The following is a 20,140-nucleotide window of genomic DNA, read 5'->3' as shown; positions in this document are numbered from 1 at the left end:
CCACACTTATTTGTGCTTCGAAGCGTTTGTGCACACAGCCACCTCTGCTCTGTAGTAGTTTTGTGATCAACAAACTCAGTTGAGTTATGCCAAAGTTACCTTCTGTATAGCCAAAATGTTAAGAAGCTTTAACTGGTCATTTTTTAAAACTATTTTGCACAACAAGAGTCGTCCTCTTTCCAAAGTCCAAAAGTTTTTATTTTTTAATGCAATAAGCATCCATCTGTTATGCAAATATTGAAATGTAAAAAGAAAAGGTTTGAAAAGTTATGCCTGAGAGTGGAGTTTTCATATAATTGAGGCGGGGTTTGAGAAAATGTGGATCACCATTATGCTCTGTTAATAGGAAGTGCCTTCCAAGCCTTACTGCAATACACCAGCTTTGGAAAAACTGTTTCACACCAAATACCGTAGGAAAAACCGCATGTAGTCCGATTTCTGTATTTTGTCTTCCCTCTTTGCATATATTTTTTCTTGCTACATGTAGTTCTCTATCTGTGTGTGTTTCCTTTTTCTACATGTAGGTTTTCCCCTCTGCGGGTATTTCTTTCTCTGTACATATACTCCTTTCTGTTTCTTTCTGGACATGTGGGATTTTTTTCTCTCTAAATGTAGCCCTCTCTCTGTAGTTTTGTGTCTCTACATGTCGCCCCCCTCTATGTGCTTGTAGCCTTTCCTTGTACAGGCAGGTCGTTGTACTCTTTCCATGATAGGATGACTAAAAGTAGCAAAGTGATACATGCATAATCTCTCTGGCTTTTCACTTAAATGTAGAAGAGGACCATGGGGATGCTAATACATTCTCAGACATTATCATTATGCTTTACAACCATGAATTTAGATGTAGCACCTGAGATGATACTTCAGATATTCAGTATTTTGTGATATTTTCCCTCTTTCATTTGTGTTTTTGTATGTGTTTAAGTAGTACTGTTCAGCGATCACAGGTACAGTATGTGCATATGTCAGTGCTATTTAATTTGCGTTTTTGAGGCATTCCCATTATTTGTGAGGTTTTGGTTATGTATAATTTCACCTGGGTTAACCTTGACTGCTTCAGTTGAAAGCTTGTGAGGAATTATATTGGTATGTATGTACAGGTTTGAAGGGTTTCAGTGCATGTGTGTGTTCATAGAATTGTTTCAAATTTATTTATCAAATGCGATCTCATAGTCACCAAATTCTCACAAGCCCAAAAATTCACTGATGGATGATAAATTGTTTTGCTTCTTATCATCAACAGGGGGCGTTATAGTTGCACAAACTGATCTGTCAGACCAGCTGCTGACAAACCCTTCTAGTTCTTAGCCTGAATGTCTGTTATACAAAATACAAATTGCACCCTCAATATTTGTATTGACACAAGACACACAATAGCTATTTTGAACTATTCTGTAGCAAAAAATTACAAAATCCATGAAATGAATTAGAAAATGGTTAAATAAATGAATGAATGAATAAGTTACTATTGGCTGCACTATATCACAACCTGAGAGAACACATGAAAAAGAAGAGATTAAAGAATGGTAACTTCTTGCTCTGTTTTTGACCCAAGACATGCAAACAAAAATAGATATTTACTCATAAGTGGATATGCAGTGCCTCCTGCTTGAAGCACAAATCTTAAATGTAGACTGCCCTAAATTCCTAGTTAAAATGCATGCTATGTGTCTTAATTCCCCATTAAAATATATGCTATGAGTGTCACAAAGACATATAAGGATCTGAACCTCTCTTGTCTGAAATGATTTGTAACATGGGGCTTTTATGCCCTGTTATTCCACCTTTAATGTCTTGTCTCACTTGTCTCCCTCAAGTCTTAGCTCCTGCCTTGTGATGGTCCTGTGAATATTTACTGCTTTTTACTCCCATATCTTTGTGAAGCCTTTCAGCAATAATGTGCAGCCCCCTAATGGCTTTCCTGTGAAATGTCCCACCTAATTAATGCAGCAGACAGTAGATAAAACCAGTATTCTGTAGAGAGTTTCATCATAAGTGGTGGCAAAGCGCCAAGCTCAGTTTACTCTGAAGAAGAAAGTGAAGATTGAGTGCTGTGATCGTCCTAATAGCGCCGCCGACAACTCTTTTGGAGCTGTCAAGTGAACACAGACCTGTCAATCACTGCATAAAAAAGATTAGTAAATGGCCAGAACTGTCAAGGTCTGTAACCCTATTGTATGTCAGGAACTACTTTTTAAATGGCTTGTTTGCTCATGATAGACTATAATGTCAGTAATTGTGGTCCTGAAAACGACTGTCTACGTCAGCAGCAATGACCATCTCTATTTCATGAAGACAGCCTCTTGTTCCTGCAAGTGTGTGAAGTTGTATTTCAAGATCAGTGATGTGTTTTACGTAACAAGGAACCAGTGACTCTAGGTATGTGACTGAAATCTCTCAGTAGCTTCCAGGGTTGTTACCAGGAACCCCTGCATATGGACATAGGAAAATGGAATTCATAAGTGAGAGGACTGTTCATAAAAATATCTAAAGTATTTTATTGTACAATGCAAATTGCAATGCAATTCAGCACATTTTGTGACTGAAATGCCCCAAAATAATGTGAAACCTAAATACATTTTCATTTACACTATTTAATGAAAAAGCAAAATGTGATATGTCAAAACAACACATTTTATTTGCAAACATAAATGCCATAGTTGTGGGTTTTACAATGCATAGTCGTGTTTTTACAATGCATGCTATATTATTGAGTCATCTAAAACTGCTCTCAGGTGCTGTATTATCCTTTGTATAAGGTGCTACTATTAAGACTGCAACGGTGGAGATGGGCAATCATTAAGTCTATTTGCATTGCCTGTTATGCAGACAGAAAGAGTATTAAGCTGATTTGATTCTCTTTCCTTTAATAAACATTAGAAAATCCTAATGAGAATGCGAACATGTTTATGTAGAGTAAAGCCTTTTGACATAAAGCATAAAATCAGGACTGTATCCCTTTGATAACCAGTCTGTCAGTAATTACAAGTGGAGGTACAGCTCGAACAATAGAATGGTATAATCGCATTGTGGATTTTGCCACGGTGTGATTGGCAAATAGTCTCTGTTCATTTAAAGCCTTCACAGATTAATTTTGCCGAGCAGGCTAATATTTAACAAGCCCTCATTTGAAGGACTCATTACGACATGTCTGAAGCACAGCCTAATAACAGCCTCCCTATTAGAGCAGCAAGACGAGCCACGAAGGAGCTTTCACATCTGTTAATATGACACTGACACAGGGCCATACTCCTGAGAGAGTGCAGGGAGACCTGCCACCAGCAGAGTCACAGAGACCTGTTGAAACTTGTGAGACAAGGGAATCTGTGACTCTCACATGAAGCACTAGACATACCCACAATGGAATCCATCGCCAAAACAAAAAACATGCAAAAGAAAATGAACCCTTGATATTTTACCGGCAGGATTTTTCACAGTATGAAAGTGTGTGATGTCCCATAATTTATTTTCTAAATGAATTGTTTGCATTTCTTTTGTCAATGTACTGAAATGTCCCTTGAGTGGAAAACAACAACAAAAGGAAACCACACCCCTGGGAAAGTGCACTGGCTTCGATTGTCTTCAGACTGTAGGTACGGGACTGCTGTCTCTCTTTATTGTATTACAATTTTGCCAGTCAGGTGCAGCACTGCACTGCTGTTATTTTCAAATTGCCCGTATGTTGTATTTCATTGATGGAAAATGAAGGCTAATTATATAAAATGGAAATACAGAAAATTATCGGTTGGTATAACATTTTAGCTTGTGTACTGATTTAAGCCTTTTACAGTCCTCCTATTGTGGAACTGACTGTTAGTGTAGTGAAATACACTAAAATTGGCAACCTGTTCAAAACAATGGAATAAGTCACATGACCAGTAAAAAACTGCCCGAGTGAGCCCCATGTATGTGTCTGGCAATTTATATTAGGTGACCCCCCCAGACAACATACGACAGCCCCTGCCAAGTAATGAGTTAGAGTACCGCCACAGGCCTGAGGCCCCCAGGGATGCAAGGGAGCCAGAGTGGCAGAGCTCTAATTGCGTCACATGGCTCTGTGCTCCTGCATGTGCTTTGAGAACTATACAGGAGAGACTCTCATGCAATGCAGAAAGGGGTTTCACAAGACTCAGAGATCGGCGATCTACTATTCAGGACAAAGGACACGCCAGTGTTCAGTATAATGGCCACTCTAACCTAAGTTTTTGTAAAATTTAAATTACAAAGAAAATGGTTACTGATTTACTGATTTATTATATCTTAGGCTACAATGCACATATTATTAAATAAATAGGTATATTTGTGTTAAATGTTTGTGTATCGTTTATATTATGCCTTGCATGTGCCCAAAATCACTTTAAAATAAAAAAGGAGGCAGGGTAATCCAGACCATTTTGCATTAGGGTGGGGGTATCAGAACAGTTTAACAGTTTAATATGTATGTTTGATAAGACAATCCAAAGATAACTTGGTCAAATGTTTTGTACTTCCAGTTGAGTAATTGGATTATCTCATTCAGGGCTACCTACTATAAATAGCACTATGTTCAGGGTAGGATGAAATCAATTTGTCATCTAAGGTACATTTAAGATTAGTTTAATTTTGCTTCAGAAACACAGAGACGACATAGAAGAAATGTTGATAAAGCATCCATGTTGCAAGCTTGTGACAGATACTGCTCAAAACCTCTTTCATCACCTTTTGACGTGCATTTAACATTCTGTTATTCTTCTTTAAATTTTGAGAAACATTTCATTTTAATGGTACACCAACGTTGCAGTCTGATATTGCATTTCGATTCAGTTTATACAGACCGTAAGATCAATGCGAAATGTCGTTAATGGATTTCTACAGTGGCTTCCTTTGCAGACCCGCGCACCTTAGAAACTCTCGGATACTACCTGGCTCGCACCTGCGGGGGTCATCTTAAACCAGACTTTTCGTGCTCGTCACCGCAGCCTATCACAAAACTGCTCCGTATGCGTGCAAGTGTCGCTTTCTGTAGTCATTATGAGTCGGCTGAGCGGAGATTTGGAACTCTTTTCGCATGCTGCGGTCGTGCGCTTCCTCACAGCAATATTACCGTGCCGTGTCTCACCTTTGTTACACCTTTAATGGGGACGTCCACACCTCAGATCAAAAATGCCTGTTATGAAAGGATTACTAGCGCCTCAGAACACATTTCTGGATACTATTGCGACGCGTTTTGACGGCACACGTAAGTCGTCTGTATTGTTTATCCGTATCACAGGGGTTGAAAGAACAATGTAGGCAACTTCACGTTGTGAGACCATAGAAGTAAACAGAGTTTACAGCTACCGCAGATTAGAATGTGCTCTGAGACTTGAATTGCAAAAGTCATATAATCACCACTTTTGGCGCCAACATCTTATAATAGACATAAAACTTACGAATGCAATCCAATTTAACGTTACGTAGCTATTTGGTGTTTTCTATTACAAGACATCAAACAGTAAAAAACAAGCTGATCATAGTTTACAGTGCATTTATAAGTTTATGAACGATAATGTTTGATGAACTTTTTTATCCTGCAGCTGAGTTACAGTGTTAGTGTTGTGATGTTATTTTATGGCTGGTTTACTGTGCATATCATCGCACACTGTTGGTGCAAAGGTGAACGGAGCGTTTAGCCGGTCATTTTAGTGCGTTGTATCTTCTGCAACCTTTCCCTCTGAGTGCACGAGGACATTTCTCAGCCAGCACCATGGACAGTAAATAGCCTACGGAGAGGTTCCCCTTATCTGCGTGTTTCCCGGTCACTTTCTAGGTACAATCATAACTGGATAACATTTGCGTACAAGAAGGGGCGATACCATTACTATTCACTCCAGATTAGTGGAGTGACAAAAAAACCTTGCCATATTACGTTTAGCGCACCATAAGCGTCCGGTAAATGATAACCTGCAGAATACGGAGATGCTTTCATCACGTCCCACGTAATGTCTTATAATTACTATCTGCCTCGTTGTTGACACACAGACAGTATCGTATCAGCGAGCCATGTGAAATATGTTTAATGTGAAACTCTATCAACACTTACTGAATTTGACAGTATTCTCAGATAACGATAGTGGGCATGTAGTGAAGGATTCTTGGCTCCAACAAGATGGTTGGAGCACATAGCCCGGGTGCTATGGTGTGTCACGTTGTTGCTTTGCCCAGCACTGGTGGACAGAGAGCGTTGCTTCTTGGGTTATTGACAGGAAGTGTAGCTCTACATTGGTATCACACTGCAACCTGACAATGGTAAAACAGCAAATCATGACATTGATATACAACCAAAATCAAGTGTGGAGATGTTGTAAAGGAAGCAAACTTGTAATGGTAAAGGTGTTTGTTGTATCCCCAGTTGGGACTGATGTGTGTCTCATTGTAAAACATATATTCACCTTGCATCCAGCTGTGTAAAAGGTCATTTGTAAATATATGTAACCAGGTGTAAGCAATGTAAGTGACCTTGGATAAGAATATCTAACCAAACAGTTTGCAATGTAAGTGTTTATCTTTCCCAAAATGATCAAATCAGTCTCACAGTGTATATTGTAAAATCTCTTATAGAATTTTCAGTTGGAATCAGTCATATTTAGCTCTGATGCCAGACTTCAGTACTCTGCAATGCTTCAGAGTGTCTTCAGGATGATGGTGCAGGTTACACCAAGCAGTATTGTCTTTGAAGCAAGATGTCTTCTGTTTGGTTTGGTACAGATGACCTCAGTTTGAGAATACTTCCCTTCTTCTCATTTTAGCATACATTATATAATTACAGTGACTGGTTACTCAGATTGCTAGCATATATTACACTTTCCTTTTTATTCTTGTATGTAACTGTACAGTAATCATTAATGATGCAATGTCCACATATGACGTGTTACCATCACTACGGATTTGACTGAATAATACTGATATTTAAGTATTTAACTGATATTTAACTGATATAATACTGAATTTAAGTAATGTTACTAAAGGAACTGTTTTTCTCTTTTTACTTGAAATTTGGAATGCATACTCTTTGTAAGGATTTCAGTCAGTTTAGTCAAGATACCACAGACAAGTTATTAAATCAACAAAAGTGGTAACTGCTAACCAATGAAATTGGAATCCTCTTAGATATTCCTGTGGTTCTTACTCTATAGTCCCTATACTAAAGGGCTATAGTGTTAGATTACATGTAGGCTCTGTGGAATGTGTATTCAGCTTAAGCTTCCTCTTTTGCCTCTTTGTTGTGTCATATATCTGGACTTACTTATGTTTATCTGGTCATATTCCAAGATAATACCCTAACAGCAGTATGATAATGTAATACCAATGTAATAATCATAATGTACTTAGACTAGAGTTTCTGACAGCATGGATTTATGCAAAAGTTTATATCTGTGTTATCATGCTTTTGTCAAAGCCAGAATGTCAAAAGGTGCAGATCTGACAGACTTTCTAATGTTTGATATGTCTGTGTGATGTGTGAATTATATCATATATGATATCATACATATATTTATATATAGATATTTTAATCTTTTCAATATGGCTATTGCAGTTTAACGGAATCACAAAAACTGGCTGAGAAACTTCTAGAATACCCTCTGGCAGGATACTTGAATTGCATCAGGAACATGGGTGATTTAGTGTTCTGCATGAGGGTGTTTGACAAAACAAAAACGTCATATAATCAGTGTTAACAGTGCGGCATCGATTTCAGATTCCTGTGTATTTTTTAACGCACGGTTCAGAAACATCTCGTCAGCACAGTTTGTGTTATTACTGTAAAGTCAATCCTGTTTCTGCCACTGGCTGTGATACCTTGAATTCCAGGGAGCTGTGCCTGAAAAACACATTTAATCTATTCTGCCTTGTGCAGGGAAATGATGTAGACCTGCTGTCCTTGACTCAGTGGGAAAGAAGATTACATTTGTGCCCATTCAGGTGAAACAAAGAGGCCTTACAGTTTATGATAACTATTTTTAATAATAGTTTTCGGTCTAATGGGTATAGTTGAATACCCACTGGATATGAGAGTTTATTTATGATCTGTAAACTTGTTGAAGCACATAATTGATTAATCTAGCTCATTAAACACAGGATGGATAATTGAACAGTCATCGAGATTTTAAGTAAGAGCATAAATTCTGCATTTAACCACGTCAGTCTTGTCTTTAAAAATGAATTATTGCCTTGCCAAATTATATAAAGAGACACATAACAGACGAAGTGGTGAGCTTTTAGTTGAGGTGAAAAGTAAAAGGAAGAAAAAAAAAAGAATTTTAGAAATGGCTTCCTGTGGCATTATCTCCATACTTCATACTATCCATACTATCTCCATACTGTTTTATCTATATCCCGGATGATGCACTGCTCATGTTCCCTTGAGCAAGGCTCTTTGTTTGAATTCAGTAAACATTACGTTGTATAAATTAAATGGATAGCACATCAAATGTATTCTTTGTAAGTCACCATACACAAATGGAGTCCCCTAATCTACTATACTTTAATGTAGGCCAGGTGTCTATTTTTAAACCACACTCAAGCATGTATATATTTCCTGAAGTGTATTTGCATAACCTCTGATACGGTATATGCAATGATTTCAAAGTTCAGTTTTAATGAAACATTGTCACATGATTAAACGTGTTGCCAAAGGTTTTGGACAATGCATACTGCACATCTGATTGAATTGAGGCTATACACAGTGGCTTCATATGAAGCAGAAGGGAAAGTCGTGGGTTTGGTTAGAGCATCGTTTGTGTTTCTGTGGACATTAATCACATCTTCTGGAAAGGCTACATGCAGCATGTATCAGATAACATGTATATGTATTAATCTAGAATATGAAGGCTTTTGCTGTTTACTATAATTAAATGTCGCTCAGTTTTTCCTGATTCCTACAGAAGTTGTGAAGATGCCTCCTATCTGCAAACACCTTGCCTTCGTTACTGGATGTGATGAGATATCACTGGTTTCATCTCATCTGTTTGTCCTCTTTTATGGAATGCTTTGCACTAAGGAACACCTTAGAAGGGGCAGTGGGAACATTTCTGTGTGATGTCATGGTATACACCAAATGATGAACATAATTATTACTGATTTTAACGGCTCTATATGCAGGATGACGTTGGGTCGCTGTTCATTCACAATGTAGCCTACAGTCAAAATATTTTATTTATTTATTATTTATTAAGTCTTGGCAACAAGCAAACGAACATTCAACAACTAATGTTTATTGATTAATGTACGCTTACTAACTAAATTCACAAGACATCATTTTGAAATTGTATTTAAATGATATAATGCTCTGCAGTTAAACTGATTATTGGATTAATACAAAACAAATGCTAATTAATACGTCTTGTAAAGTTGTGTGGGAGTTTGGTCACAGACTCTGTGAAGTGTGACACGATTAGATGAACCTTTTGTCGCAACTTAAGTCAATTCAGCATATTAGTGAATTAACCATGCCTGAGCGTCACGTGGTTGCTTAGTTGAACGGTAGTAAAATGGAAGGAATAACTGGTAATAAAAAATGACAAAACGCGAATGCACATTAATCTATCAACCAGATTATGGCGTTCGAGGGTTTCGACATGGATTAGTCCACACTTTATCCCCGGTTTATCTGCACGCGTTGCGCAAATTTACGTCTCTAGCGGTTTCATATGGTGAGTAATTATTGCAGTGTGCTGACACTTCTCCGAGTGAGATCGCTGTGTGTGTGTGTGTGTGTGTGTGTGTGTGTGTGTATGCGCGTGCACATGTGTGTAATGTGATTAGTTTCTCAAAAGCAACAGATTTAATTAAGCTTTTTTATGATTCACACTATGAAGCAGATTAATAGAATTACATTGCAAATATGTGTTTAAACCTTGTCTAAGATTCTAGAATTAAGACACTGGAATTAAGTAGGCTTTTAATTCTGATGCTCAGAGAACACATTACTTGTCCCACTCATTTACACAGTTAGTACTAGTATGTGTTATAAATGGAATTTTTCAGATAGCCAATGATTAATATGTTGAAATTTATATTCATGTACATTTGGGAAAGATTCCTATTTTCAACAAAACCCTTGTCATGATGGAGGTTACAGTAGCCTGAATAAGTAAAGGTTGGCTTCTCAATGGCCATTGGAGGCACCTATTTCATTAATGTTTAACTATTCGATGTGTTTCAGTATGGAGAACAGTCTTATTCATTTGTAAGGCTAATTCAGGTCATAAGTATATGGAACAACCCCTCAGGGATCCACCTTCAGGAAAGTCCCCCTTGCGGACAATTCATTCATATCCAGTGCTACTCTGCCCACTCATGTCCTCATTGGTTACAGGTGTGAGTGAAGCCTCTGCTGCATGGAGCCACCTTGTGACCTCCTTACCTAAATAATTGAGCATCATCTTTATGTGGTCACTATTATACATACACACTGACTGGCTAAAGAATACAATCAACTGAGAGCCCAGTGTATAGATGGGTCTATGTCGCACAGTTTTAGAGGACCCTGATTGGTTGTGTCGGGTGTGATATCCCAGTACCATTATTAGAATAATGCAAAATCAGTTTGTCAGTGTTGGTCAGAATCTTCAATAATAGGGGTGTTAGCTGTGTTTTCTGGGTAAAATATGGGTAAAAGACAGTTGGAGGCTTGCTTAAGAAAATTATAACTAACACAAAAGTGTAGTTTGTAGGGTATAGTACATTGTTTATTGCAGCAAGCTAAATCATGTGATCTCCACAGGTTTAATGTAAACCCTATCTGATTTATTCAACAATAAGAAGTTAAAGTTATTATTGATACCTGTACTGAATTATATGGATTTTATCAAATAAAATGCTTCAAGTACACAATTATAGAAATGGAACGTTGTTTACAATAACCTGTGCAGGTTTGTCCTTGATTGTCACTATAAAACTCATCGTTGTACAATGTGTACTGAACTATAAAACTCATCCTTATGTAATGTGTACTGAACTACAGTGGTTTATCATCCCAAAAAGAGGTCAACTGCTTTGGCTTCAATTTTACAAGTGAATAACCATGGTCTACTTAAAAGGTGTTATTAATTTAGTAATATGGTGATTATTCTCAAACAACATGTTTGTTTCAAAGTCTTTAGGTTACACAATGAACCTGGAAAAAGGCTCTTAATATTTAGGTGCCTACTGCTTGATATGATCAGCCAGCCCAGTTGAAAGCCATTTGCCATGTTTTACTGCATGTAAAAAAATCCCTATATACATTTGTAAAGCCAAAGTGTTCTTGGAAACATAGAATTTATTGTTCATGTTTTATTGTATTAGGCAACTTTTTTTATTTATTGATTTTTTTTTGTTATATTATCCACCTCGATTCCTATCCAACTATGTTGCATCTTAAGGAACTTTATTTCATCATGCATACAAGTTTCTAATTAAAATGACTACATTTCCAATAGTTTAGGTTTGCCAGATGGGCATAGCTTTAACACCACTTTTCTTTGCTGTTGTATTTATTTGCACCCCTGTTATTACACACCAGTTCTTAATTACACAGACACAAATAAATTCCCTAAATTCCTGTTCTCACAAAACATTTTGTGGTCTCACAGTTATATTATCTTTTGTGTGTGTGTATATATATATATATATATATATATATATATATATCTGTCCAATAGTTTCAATGAAAGCTAGTTTAAGTCTCAAGGTTTCACGGGGAAAACGTCACCAAAGTTTCCCTGTGTAGCGGTATTTAGACTAAACTTGGCTTAAAATAGCACCGTGTTGGCAAGATCATTTATTATAGATTCCCTATGCAGTTGAAGCAGGGCAGAGTAGTATTTCTCTCATACAAAATTTTATTCATTCTAACTATCAGTACACCAAGGGTTCTGTGCTTTCATGGCATATTGAGGACTTCCTGTAATTAAACTATTCCTGGGATTTAGAACAAGCTATTTTCATTTGTTGAATTATGTGATAAGTTAATTTACCACCAGTCTAACATATATTAAATATAAGATCTTTATTAGCAATAACCTATTTGAAAATTCTAGGTCAAGACTTCTATACTTTTTCACATTCTATGCCCTTTTTAGAAAATAACTATAATCACAGTGTACGTTTGATATTATGGTATCAATACTCACATTTTGTTTTATCTTTGAGCAATATGCTTAATTCACCCATCTGAATAAATGGGCAACGGAAAAAAAAACATGGATTGTATTTTATATGCTAATAAATAATGTACTGTGATAAAAATACTTCTTGTATATAGGTGAATTCTACACATATCAAAAAGAATGGCACAAAATATCAGCCTGAGAAGCAAGTCACTAGTAGGGGACTCCGTCAGAGAAACAGTTATTTATCTTGGTTTAATGAACCCCCTGCAGACTGGCCAAGAAGAAACATCTATTTATATCCTGCCATTGATTAAAGAGGAAGCCAGGTTTGCCTTTCGGAATTTTCATGTCTCCCAGAGAATATGTGTTTTCCACTTAGTCATTGCAAAGCCTTTAAAACACCCAGGGGGCCCAAGTGAATTATTATAAAATAATATTAGAAAGGCTTTAATGAGGTCCTTCAGTGGTTCATTGAATGAGAGCCTGTTCTGTAAATGGATTCTCATCACATAATTTGGACATTCTTTCCTAATAGTGCTGTGTCAAAAGCATTGATGTACAGGAGGAAATCTGCTCAATTAAAGATTTTTTCCGTGGTTTTTATTTCTAAAACTAGTGTGAGAACTGAACAGGTCTGTGCACGTTTTCTCCTCAGATCTATAAATCAGCTACAGGTGTTGCAGCCTAAACTGCAACTGAGAGATGTATAACTACAAAACAAGAGTAAATGATAAAAGACTTGGCATTTGTGCTCATGCTACATGGAACATGCATTCCTCCCTCTCTGTCTCTAGGGCTTTTACAGACCCAGCTTTTAACCTACATAAAGTTTGTGACAAATAACCTGGCCCTGGTTATATTCTGCTCTGTTAAACAACTCCTATGTGCTGTGTTGTTGTAAATCCAAAAGCTGAGTGTGAAAGTTTATACGACAAACTGTTGTAACCAATTTCATTGCCACTGCATTCTGTTCAAGACATATTCAGTACCATGAAATGTTGGATCCGTCATGACTCTCAGCACAGAGGTCTATAGAGAGGGAAATTTCGAGAGTCTTTGACCTCTCCACACCTACCACATCCATTCTACTAATAGCCCAGGTGTTAGAGTACAGACAGGTAATAAAACTACAGGCAGCGCTGCTAAATTAGGAATGGAGGTCAGGCTTTAGCCTTAACATTTCTGACTGTTTCACTTTCATCAGAATGTGTCCGTTACTGCAACTTGGAAAAGCAACAAACCAGTCTGCCAGTGATGTTGTACAACACAAGATTTGAGCATTGTGCAGAAGACATTGGTATATACCAAGACATTACTGGAACTATTACTGCTTCACTAAAGCAAGGTCTCATACCTGAGTGGCCTTTCTTATCCTCTGAAGAAGCTCTGGACATGCTTGAGAAGCTGAGGGTGTCCATATCAACACAAAGACTTGTCATTTCCCATTTCCAGGACTGAAGTTCACGGTCCCTTGTCTGTAGGTATGAACCACAACCACAGCTGTGTAAAAGTGTGAGGACCTTCAGTCCTTGTACATACGCTACTACAGTGGCTGTGTCAGGGGCATTGTACAGTATCAGATATGTTTTCATTAAAGTACTTGATTGATCGATTGAAAAGGTGGGCAGCAAGCTCAGGGTGAATTCATACAGTTCTATGGCCAACTGGCCAAAATATAGGAAGGTGTAACGGAGAAAGGTATATTTCACACATTGTTTTTCGGGCCTCAGCATCAACAATTATGGAATCCACTGAAGAGTAATATAATTTTTTATTATTCTCAGTTAATTTCCATATGGTTTTCTGTGTCATAAGACTGAATATGGATGTAAATCCAATCAATTAAAAATCAATAAAATGTAACAATAGACCTAACAATACAGGAACATTTTAAATATCAAGATATTTAATGGAAACACTATTTATGCATATTACTTGGAGCAAATTTCTAAAATGCTAGATGAAAAATCAATCATCACTGTCATGGAAAAATTGCTAGCAGGCACAATTAGAATGTAATTCATTGTGAAGGGGAATGACTTAGACCAGCTCCAGTGAGGCTGGGTACACTGCAGTGGTTGCCCTGTTGTGGCAGGAACCGTGTCACATGCCTCAGTTGGGTTTTTGAGCTTCTATTCCTAGTCCTGCATAAATAATAAGTTTTCTCATTACAGACACACAGCCTAAACCAAAACTGGCATTGTTAGTTTAAGACTAATGATTAATATTAATGTGCTTTTCTTTGCACAGTGTTTACATTCAGAAGTGTTAACTGCAAGCCATCTTAGGTAGAGATTAGTTTGTATACAAAAATGTGTAAGAGAAAAGGTAATTATACATGGATGTGACTTTTGGATGTGCTTTGTGCTTTACAAAGTAATTTGTGTCAATATTAAAATGTAAATGCAAGCTTGAGATACAGTGGTAATTGCAAATGGACATCTTTTTGTAATGTGCTGCACTAATGGAATGATGTATCTGTTGTTCACCTTTCCATTAAAAGTAATGACAAGTTGATGCTCTCAGGAATTTTACTTTAAAAAAATAAACACAAACTTTCACAGGACCAATACACTACACACAAAAACCAATACACACACTCTCACTTCAACAATTGTCACAGATATTGAGCAGTGCTTGTCCAGTTCTCGCTTTTCTGACCCACTTAACTTTGCTAATGTCATTTGTCCTGCGATACATTTTACATCTTTCTGTATTTGTAAAAGACTTACACAGTCTACTTTGTGAGCTGTGAGAGCAGTGTTGCTCATCTCCTTTCATTTTGCTGCAGAGAGCTCCCATGAGCACCCTCTCTTGCCTAGTCGCAAACCCCTAAATGGGAATTCAGTCACAGACCACCCCGAAGGAAACTATTCAGACTCACTTGACAGGACCTCAGACTTGGTTTGTGACAAGTTCTAGAGTCTCCATCCTGTATCAGAGCTGTGGGACGATGGGAATATCAATCAAAAATATAGCCTTTGGCACCATGAATATGACATTTTAATGTCCCTTTTCATATATAGAGTTTTATCCCAATGGGTTACACAAACATTGTGTAGCAGTCGGCCATTTTTTCAGTTTATTATTATGAGCTGACATGAGACATAGACTGGTTCAATACTAAAAGTAGCATTGACAATTTAGCAAGGAAACCTTTAATAAACATGTCATAACTCACCAGGTAAAAGCATTTTCAAACTGCAGTCCAATTTTTATGAAAATTAATCATGCACAATAAATTGTAGCACTAACATAAGCATTTTGAAAAATTTTGCTGATAATTATCATGAACAAAGAATTATGATGAAAGAGAATCAATGAAAATAGAGTCTACTTTAGGCTGCTTTGTTCAAACCTACAGTTCTATAACCACAATTCCACAATGCTCCTTTTTATTTCTGTTTTTTTTCAGATAGTAACTTCATCCTGGCAAATGCACAAGTGTCAAAGGGCTTCCCGATTGTGTACTGCTCTGATGGTTTCTGTGAGCTCACAGGCTTTGCACGCAATGAGGTCATGCAAAAGAGCTGTGCGTGTAAATTCCTGTATGGAACAGACACGAGCGAGCAGGTCATCCTCCACATCGATAATGCCCTCGAGGAGCGGAAGGAATTCAAGGCGGAGGTAACCTTCTACAAGAAAAATGGTAAGCAAAGAGGCTTTCAACGTCTATGAGGGTGTGTATTGCAGACTCCATTCAAAATATTCCATGATGTTTTTAGAGCTTTAGACTGAAATACTCACCTTTCTCAGGTCATTATAAAATACAGTGCCCCTTAAGATATAATAAAGCAATAATACATGAGAGAATGTGCGTTATTGCAATTATTGGCATGAGGGTGTTGCAGTCACTATGTATGAAGCGAAGCTGAGTTCCATTGGCATCATAGAGTTATGGCTAATATCAGCTTGGCTGGAATGACAAGTTGACCAATCAGATTACATGGCCAAAACTATCCTTTTTATAATGGAGGATATAACACAGTGTTGCAAGTTATATCATGCTATATCCGTTATATGAGTTATATCAAGCAAGTCTATCAGCAACTGCTTTTCTGATGTTTTTTAATCTATTTGTAATTCTGCTCCATTCTTGGAAGGACATTGTCTTTTGATTGTATGTTTAAAGGCTCATCATATTGGATGTACTATGTCATATATTGAGGTCATATGTAAGGAGAAACCAGTACGCTGTGGAATGATTTATAAACTATTTTTGGAAATTGTGCACATTGTGTTTTTTGATAAATTTGGTTCATTTCTCTATCAGGATGAATGTTCATAAATTTCTCTACAAAGACATGAAGAGATTTGCCCACTGGCCATTAGGGAATCCTCAGTGGTGCTATTCCAGCATTGTTCCAAAGCTTCCACATAATTGTTTTTAACAGGTTTGTTTTCCCAAGGTTATCTACAACCTCAGAGGTGAAAGCAATTGTATCAAATGGATATAGGGGGTGGCTGCCGTCCCTGTTACATTGTGATGTGATTACATCCCTATAACTCTAAAAATATTTCATATGAATGATGGTGCTATTGAATTTTGGGTCTAAGAGGATAACAGTCTTCATCAGCAGCTGCCTGGTGACACAGGAGTTACAGCATTGCACTTACAAACCAAGAGTTGTGGGCTGTGAATCCACACTGAAAAACTGAAAATACACAGAAATAAGTTATTATCAATTATTACTTGTAATTACTTATGGAACTTATTTAATGAAATACAGGATCCCATGTCAGTCTTACATCTCAAGTTTTTGTGTTTTAATTAAAAAATGTGATTCATTTCAGTCCATGATGGTGAATTTTATAGTTGTTTGCATTTGTTCCTTTCCTTTGTTATCCTCTTGAGTTATGCATGTCCCCAATGCCACTTGGTTTCTTCTTCAGTATCTATGCTCAGTATTTATTACTGAGCTGTGATGTGATGTAGAGGCAAAGTGGGAGAAATGGTAACAAGCTGGTTTAATTATGAATCCTGAGGGGACAGCAGAACCAGCAGGAACTGTGATGGACAGTCTGCAGCAATCTCTCTTTAACCAAAATCCAGGAATCCCTAAATTTTCATCATAATTTGTGGCACAAGACATGGTGTCTGTTGTTAATGTTGTTGATCTCAATGGAAAATGCCTTATGGAATGTTTACCCTTCAACTATATCTTGTGAGTTAGTTGTGTTTTTTAAGCAACATATCTCCACAGGTAATTTATTCTCGTGCCTCCTGGACATAGTCCCCATAAAAAATGAAAAAGGAGATGTGGTTCTCTTCTTGGCATCATTTAAGGACATCACAGATACAAAGGACAAGATTATTCCTGAAGAGGGCAGGAAGGAAGGTCAGTATGAGGCTTATTATTTAATGTCGTATACTTAGGTATGAGTCATGAGAACTCAGGCACTCTCCTGCTGTATATGCTACTCACAGGTGATAAAAAATTAATACAGACATTATTTATTGCTGATCCCATTAAGCAATTCAGAAGTCATATGTTACAAACCTTTTTTTATGAATTAAACTAAAGCTAAGCAACATGTTGTGCATTACAAGGCACCTGGGCTTTGCTATGAAAAGCAAAATCCAGGAACTGTGTGTAGTTGAATTAAGAAGTCATGTATAAATCAGCCTTTTAATAGCATTGGACTTCATGTACACCTGATAGGTCCCAATACAGATTTTGCCTGTGATTCATGTTTGGATACTTAACATTTTCCAGAAAACCAGAAGTGTCAAACTTACATATCAAGACACTATAGGATAAAATAATCTTAATGATTTTTCCTCACAGAACAATTCCAAGGTTCCCTTTAACATTATAAATGTTATAGTAATATGTAAATTATATGTAAATTGGTTGTAGACACTTAGATAGACAACTTTCTTGTGGTGCTCCATGGAAACCTGAATTTACATGAGGTCAGGGGATTCCTGCAGAATTCCCCCTCTTAGGTAACCCAGATAAAAAGTAGTAGTCAGGCTCTGCTTGCCATGTGTCGGCTTTGCATTCCGATCAGCAGATCCGCTGCACAGGTGGGACTCCATCATGCTCTCTGGCTCACTGCTGTGCAGAGGCAGCGATTGGCATCTGCACGGAGCCGGGCTTCAAGCCCTCCTGTGAGAGAGAGAGGCAGGCCCGCGCTCACTTTCACTCCCTTTCCCGGGGCTGACCTCAGCGGTTATTAAGTGAGGGGAAATTCATTACAAGCTAAAAATAAGCACGCCGCTTCGGCAGGCTCCCCGGCGGCTCGCAGGTTTATAGATTATTTCTGTCTTCTGCAACTCCTGCCTCGGTCCACTTTTCCCGTGCATCAATAATTAACCGAAAATCGGCTACAAGGTCATAGCTCCTAATAAGAAACGCCGCTGCGATGCCACCACTGAGATGCAGTCATGACATTGCGTCAAACATTGCAATGTAATATATCAGCGGTCTGTCCAAATAAGTACTTCTCAGTTAACAAGTGGCTGATTATAATTTGAATTCCTCCTGTATTTATTCTTAACTGAAATCCCTTGATTGCTTTATTCTTATCCATGTACACAATAAGCTGATCATTACACGGCACCAAACTCAGCCTTTGGGTTGTTAATACCCAGAGTTCATTTTAGTAGGATGTTGTAGATACACAGGGAAATATTTCTGATAGTGTGGGGTATATCTTATTGTTAACGAGGATGATTAGCAAGGTGATTCGGAGTATCACACATTTTCCTGTGAAATTATATAGTGTATATACATAGTTCAAGAGTCTACAGTCAATTTATGCCATGGAGGAATAGTTCTTGGTTGCAATAGCTGCTTGAAAGCTCATTGTTTTCATGTGGAACTGGGGGTGTTAATGTTATCTTTTGACAGAGAGCAACAAAGGTAAAGTCAAAACACAGTCTCCCCTCAGTTCTGCTCGAATTCGAAGCCGCACGGTTCTCTATCAAATCTCCGGACACCTGCAGAGCCGACAGAAGAAGAGCAAAATCAAACTGAACAAGGTGGGAGCATCCCATTCTTACACACACAGACTCAAACCTGACTACATTTGTCAATATGTATATAATCCATGCAAAAGCAGACTGATGCTCCACATAAAAAGATGCTGAGAATACCTCTGTCTGTGTGGCTTCCAAAAATCCTTGCATCAAAAGCATATCATTGTGACAGAAATGAGAAATTAAGCTCTGATAAATTTCCAAAATTTCTGTTTGAATACAGTCACAATATAACATGACAGCAGTATTGCTTGAATGTAGTATTACCTTGATTCATTTAAGTGTCCTCTGAAGCATTCTTTCATTTCATTGAGGTAGTGGTTAGATAACACAAGGATTGTGTTGCCACACAGTAAAACATACAATGACCAAATAAAAAGCATTCTGAATCTAAAACTGACTAAAAAAAGTTGCTGTGGTTACATACCGTGTAATTTATTCATTGGGGAACTATCCTTTTGATGGATATGAATTGATAAAGTATGCTTTTTAAGGTCAGTGATGGTGCTTTCCTCTTGTCCTTGGACAGAATGTGTTTGGAGACCCACCGGCACTTCCAGAGTACAAGGTTGCTGATGCAAAAAAATCAAAATTCATCCTGCTCCACTTCAGTACCTTCAAAGCAGGCTGGGATTGGTTAATCTTATTGGCCACATTTTACGTGGCTGTGACAGTACCATACAACGTGTGCTTCATCGGAGATGACGATGACATCACGCGAAGCACCACCGTCAGCGACATTGCTGTAGAAATTCTTTTCATAATTGGTAAGGGTAAATGTAAGTGTACAGGTGAAGTGTACTGAAATAAATCCTTGTGGCCTTCTTAAAGAGTAACTTCCCTGAGACGTCAAAACTCACCTGGTGTCAGTGTATGCATGAGACGATGCTATCTGAAGGTTTTTAAGCCACTTTTATGGTTCAGTTTAATGGGGCACAAATTGTGTGTGATAAGTTAACAAAACTATAGCCTTTTTTATTAAATGGCTTTTTAGGTGTGTGTATAATCTGTCTGTATTCAGCTAATATTATTTTATAATCTC

General features: G+C 37.6%; 1 protein-coding gene across 1 annotated transcript in view; it reads left to right on the top strand.

Annotated features, from left to right (window-relative positions):
- Positions 1-5,066: 5,066 nt before the first annotated feature.
- The window catches only part of LOC118784485 (potassium voltage-gated channel subfamily H member 8-like), a 33,162-nt gene continuing 18,088 nt past the window's right edge, over positions 5,067-20,140 (top strand). Inside the window, exons 1-5 of the mRNA XM_036538727.1 lie at positions 5,067-5,218; positions 15,529-15,762; positions 17,318-17,452; positions 18,971-19,101; positions 19,628-19,865. Coding sequence (XP_036394620.1) covers positions 5,143-5,218; positions 15,529-15,762; positions 17,318-17,452; positions 18,971-19,101; positions 19,628-19,865 — 814 coding nt within the window. The 5' untranslated portion in view covers positions 5,067-5,142. The remainder of the gene's footprint in view (positions 5,219-15,528; positions 15,763-17,317; positions 17,453-18,970; positions 19,102-19,627; positions 19,866-20,140) is intronic.

The sequence above is a fragment of the Megalops cyprinoides genome, chromosome 10 (genome assembly GCF_013368585.1).
Source record: "Megalops cyprinoides isolate fMegCyp1 chromosome 10, fMegCyp1.pri, whole genome shotgun sequence".
Taxonomy (NCBI): domain Eukaryota; kingdom Metazoa; phylum Chordata; class Actinopteri; order Elopiformes; family Megalopidae; genus Megalops; species Megalops cyprinoides.
The sequence above is the reverse complement of the archived record's forward strand: the minus strand, read 5'-3'. Positions and strand labels throughout refer to the sequence as shown.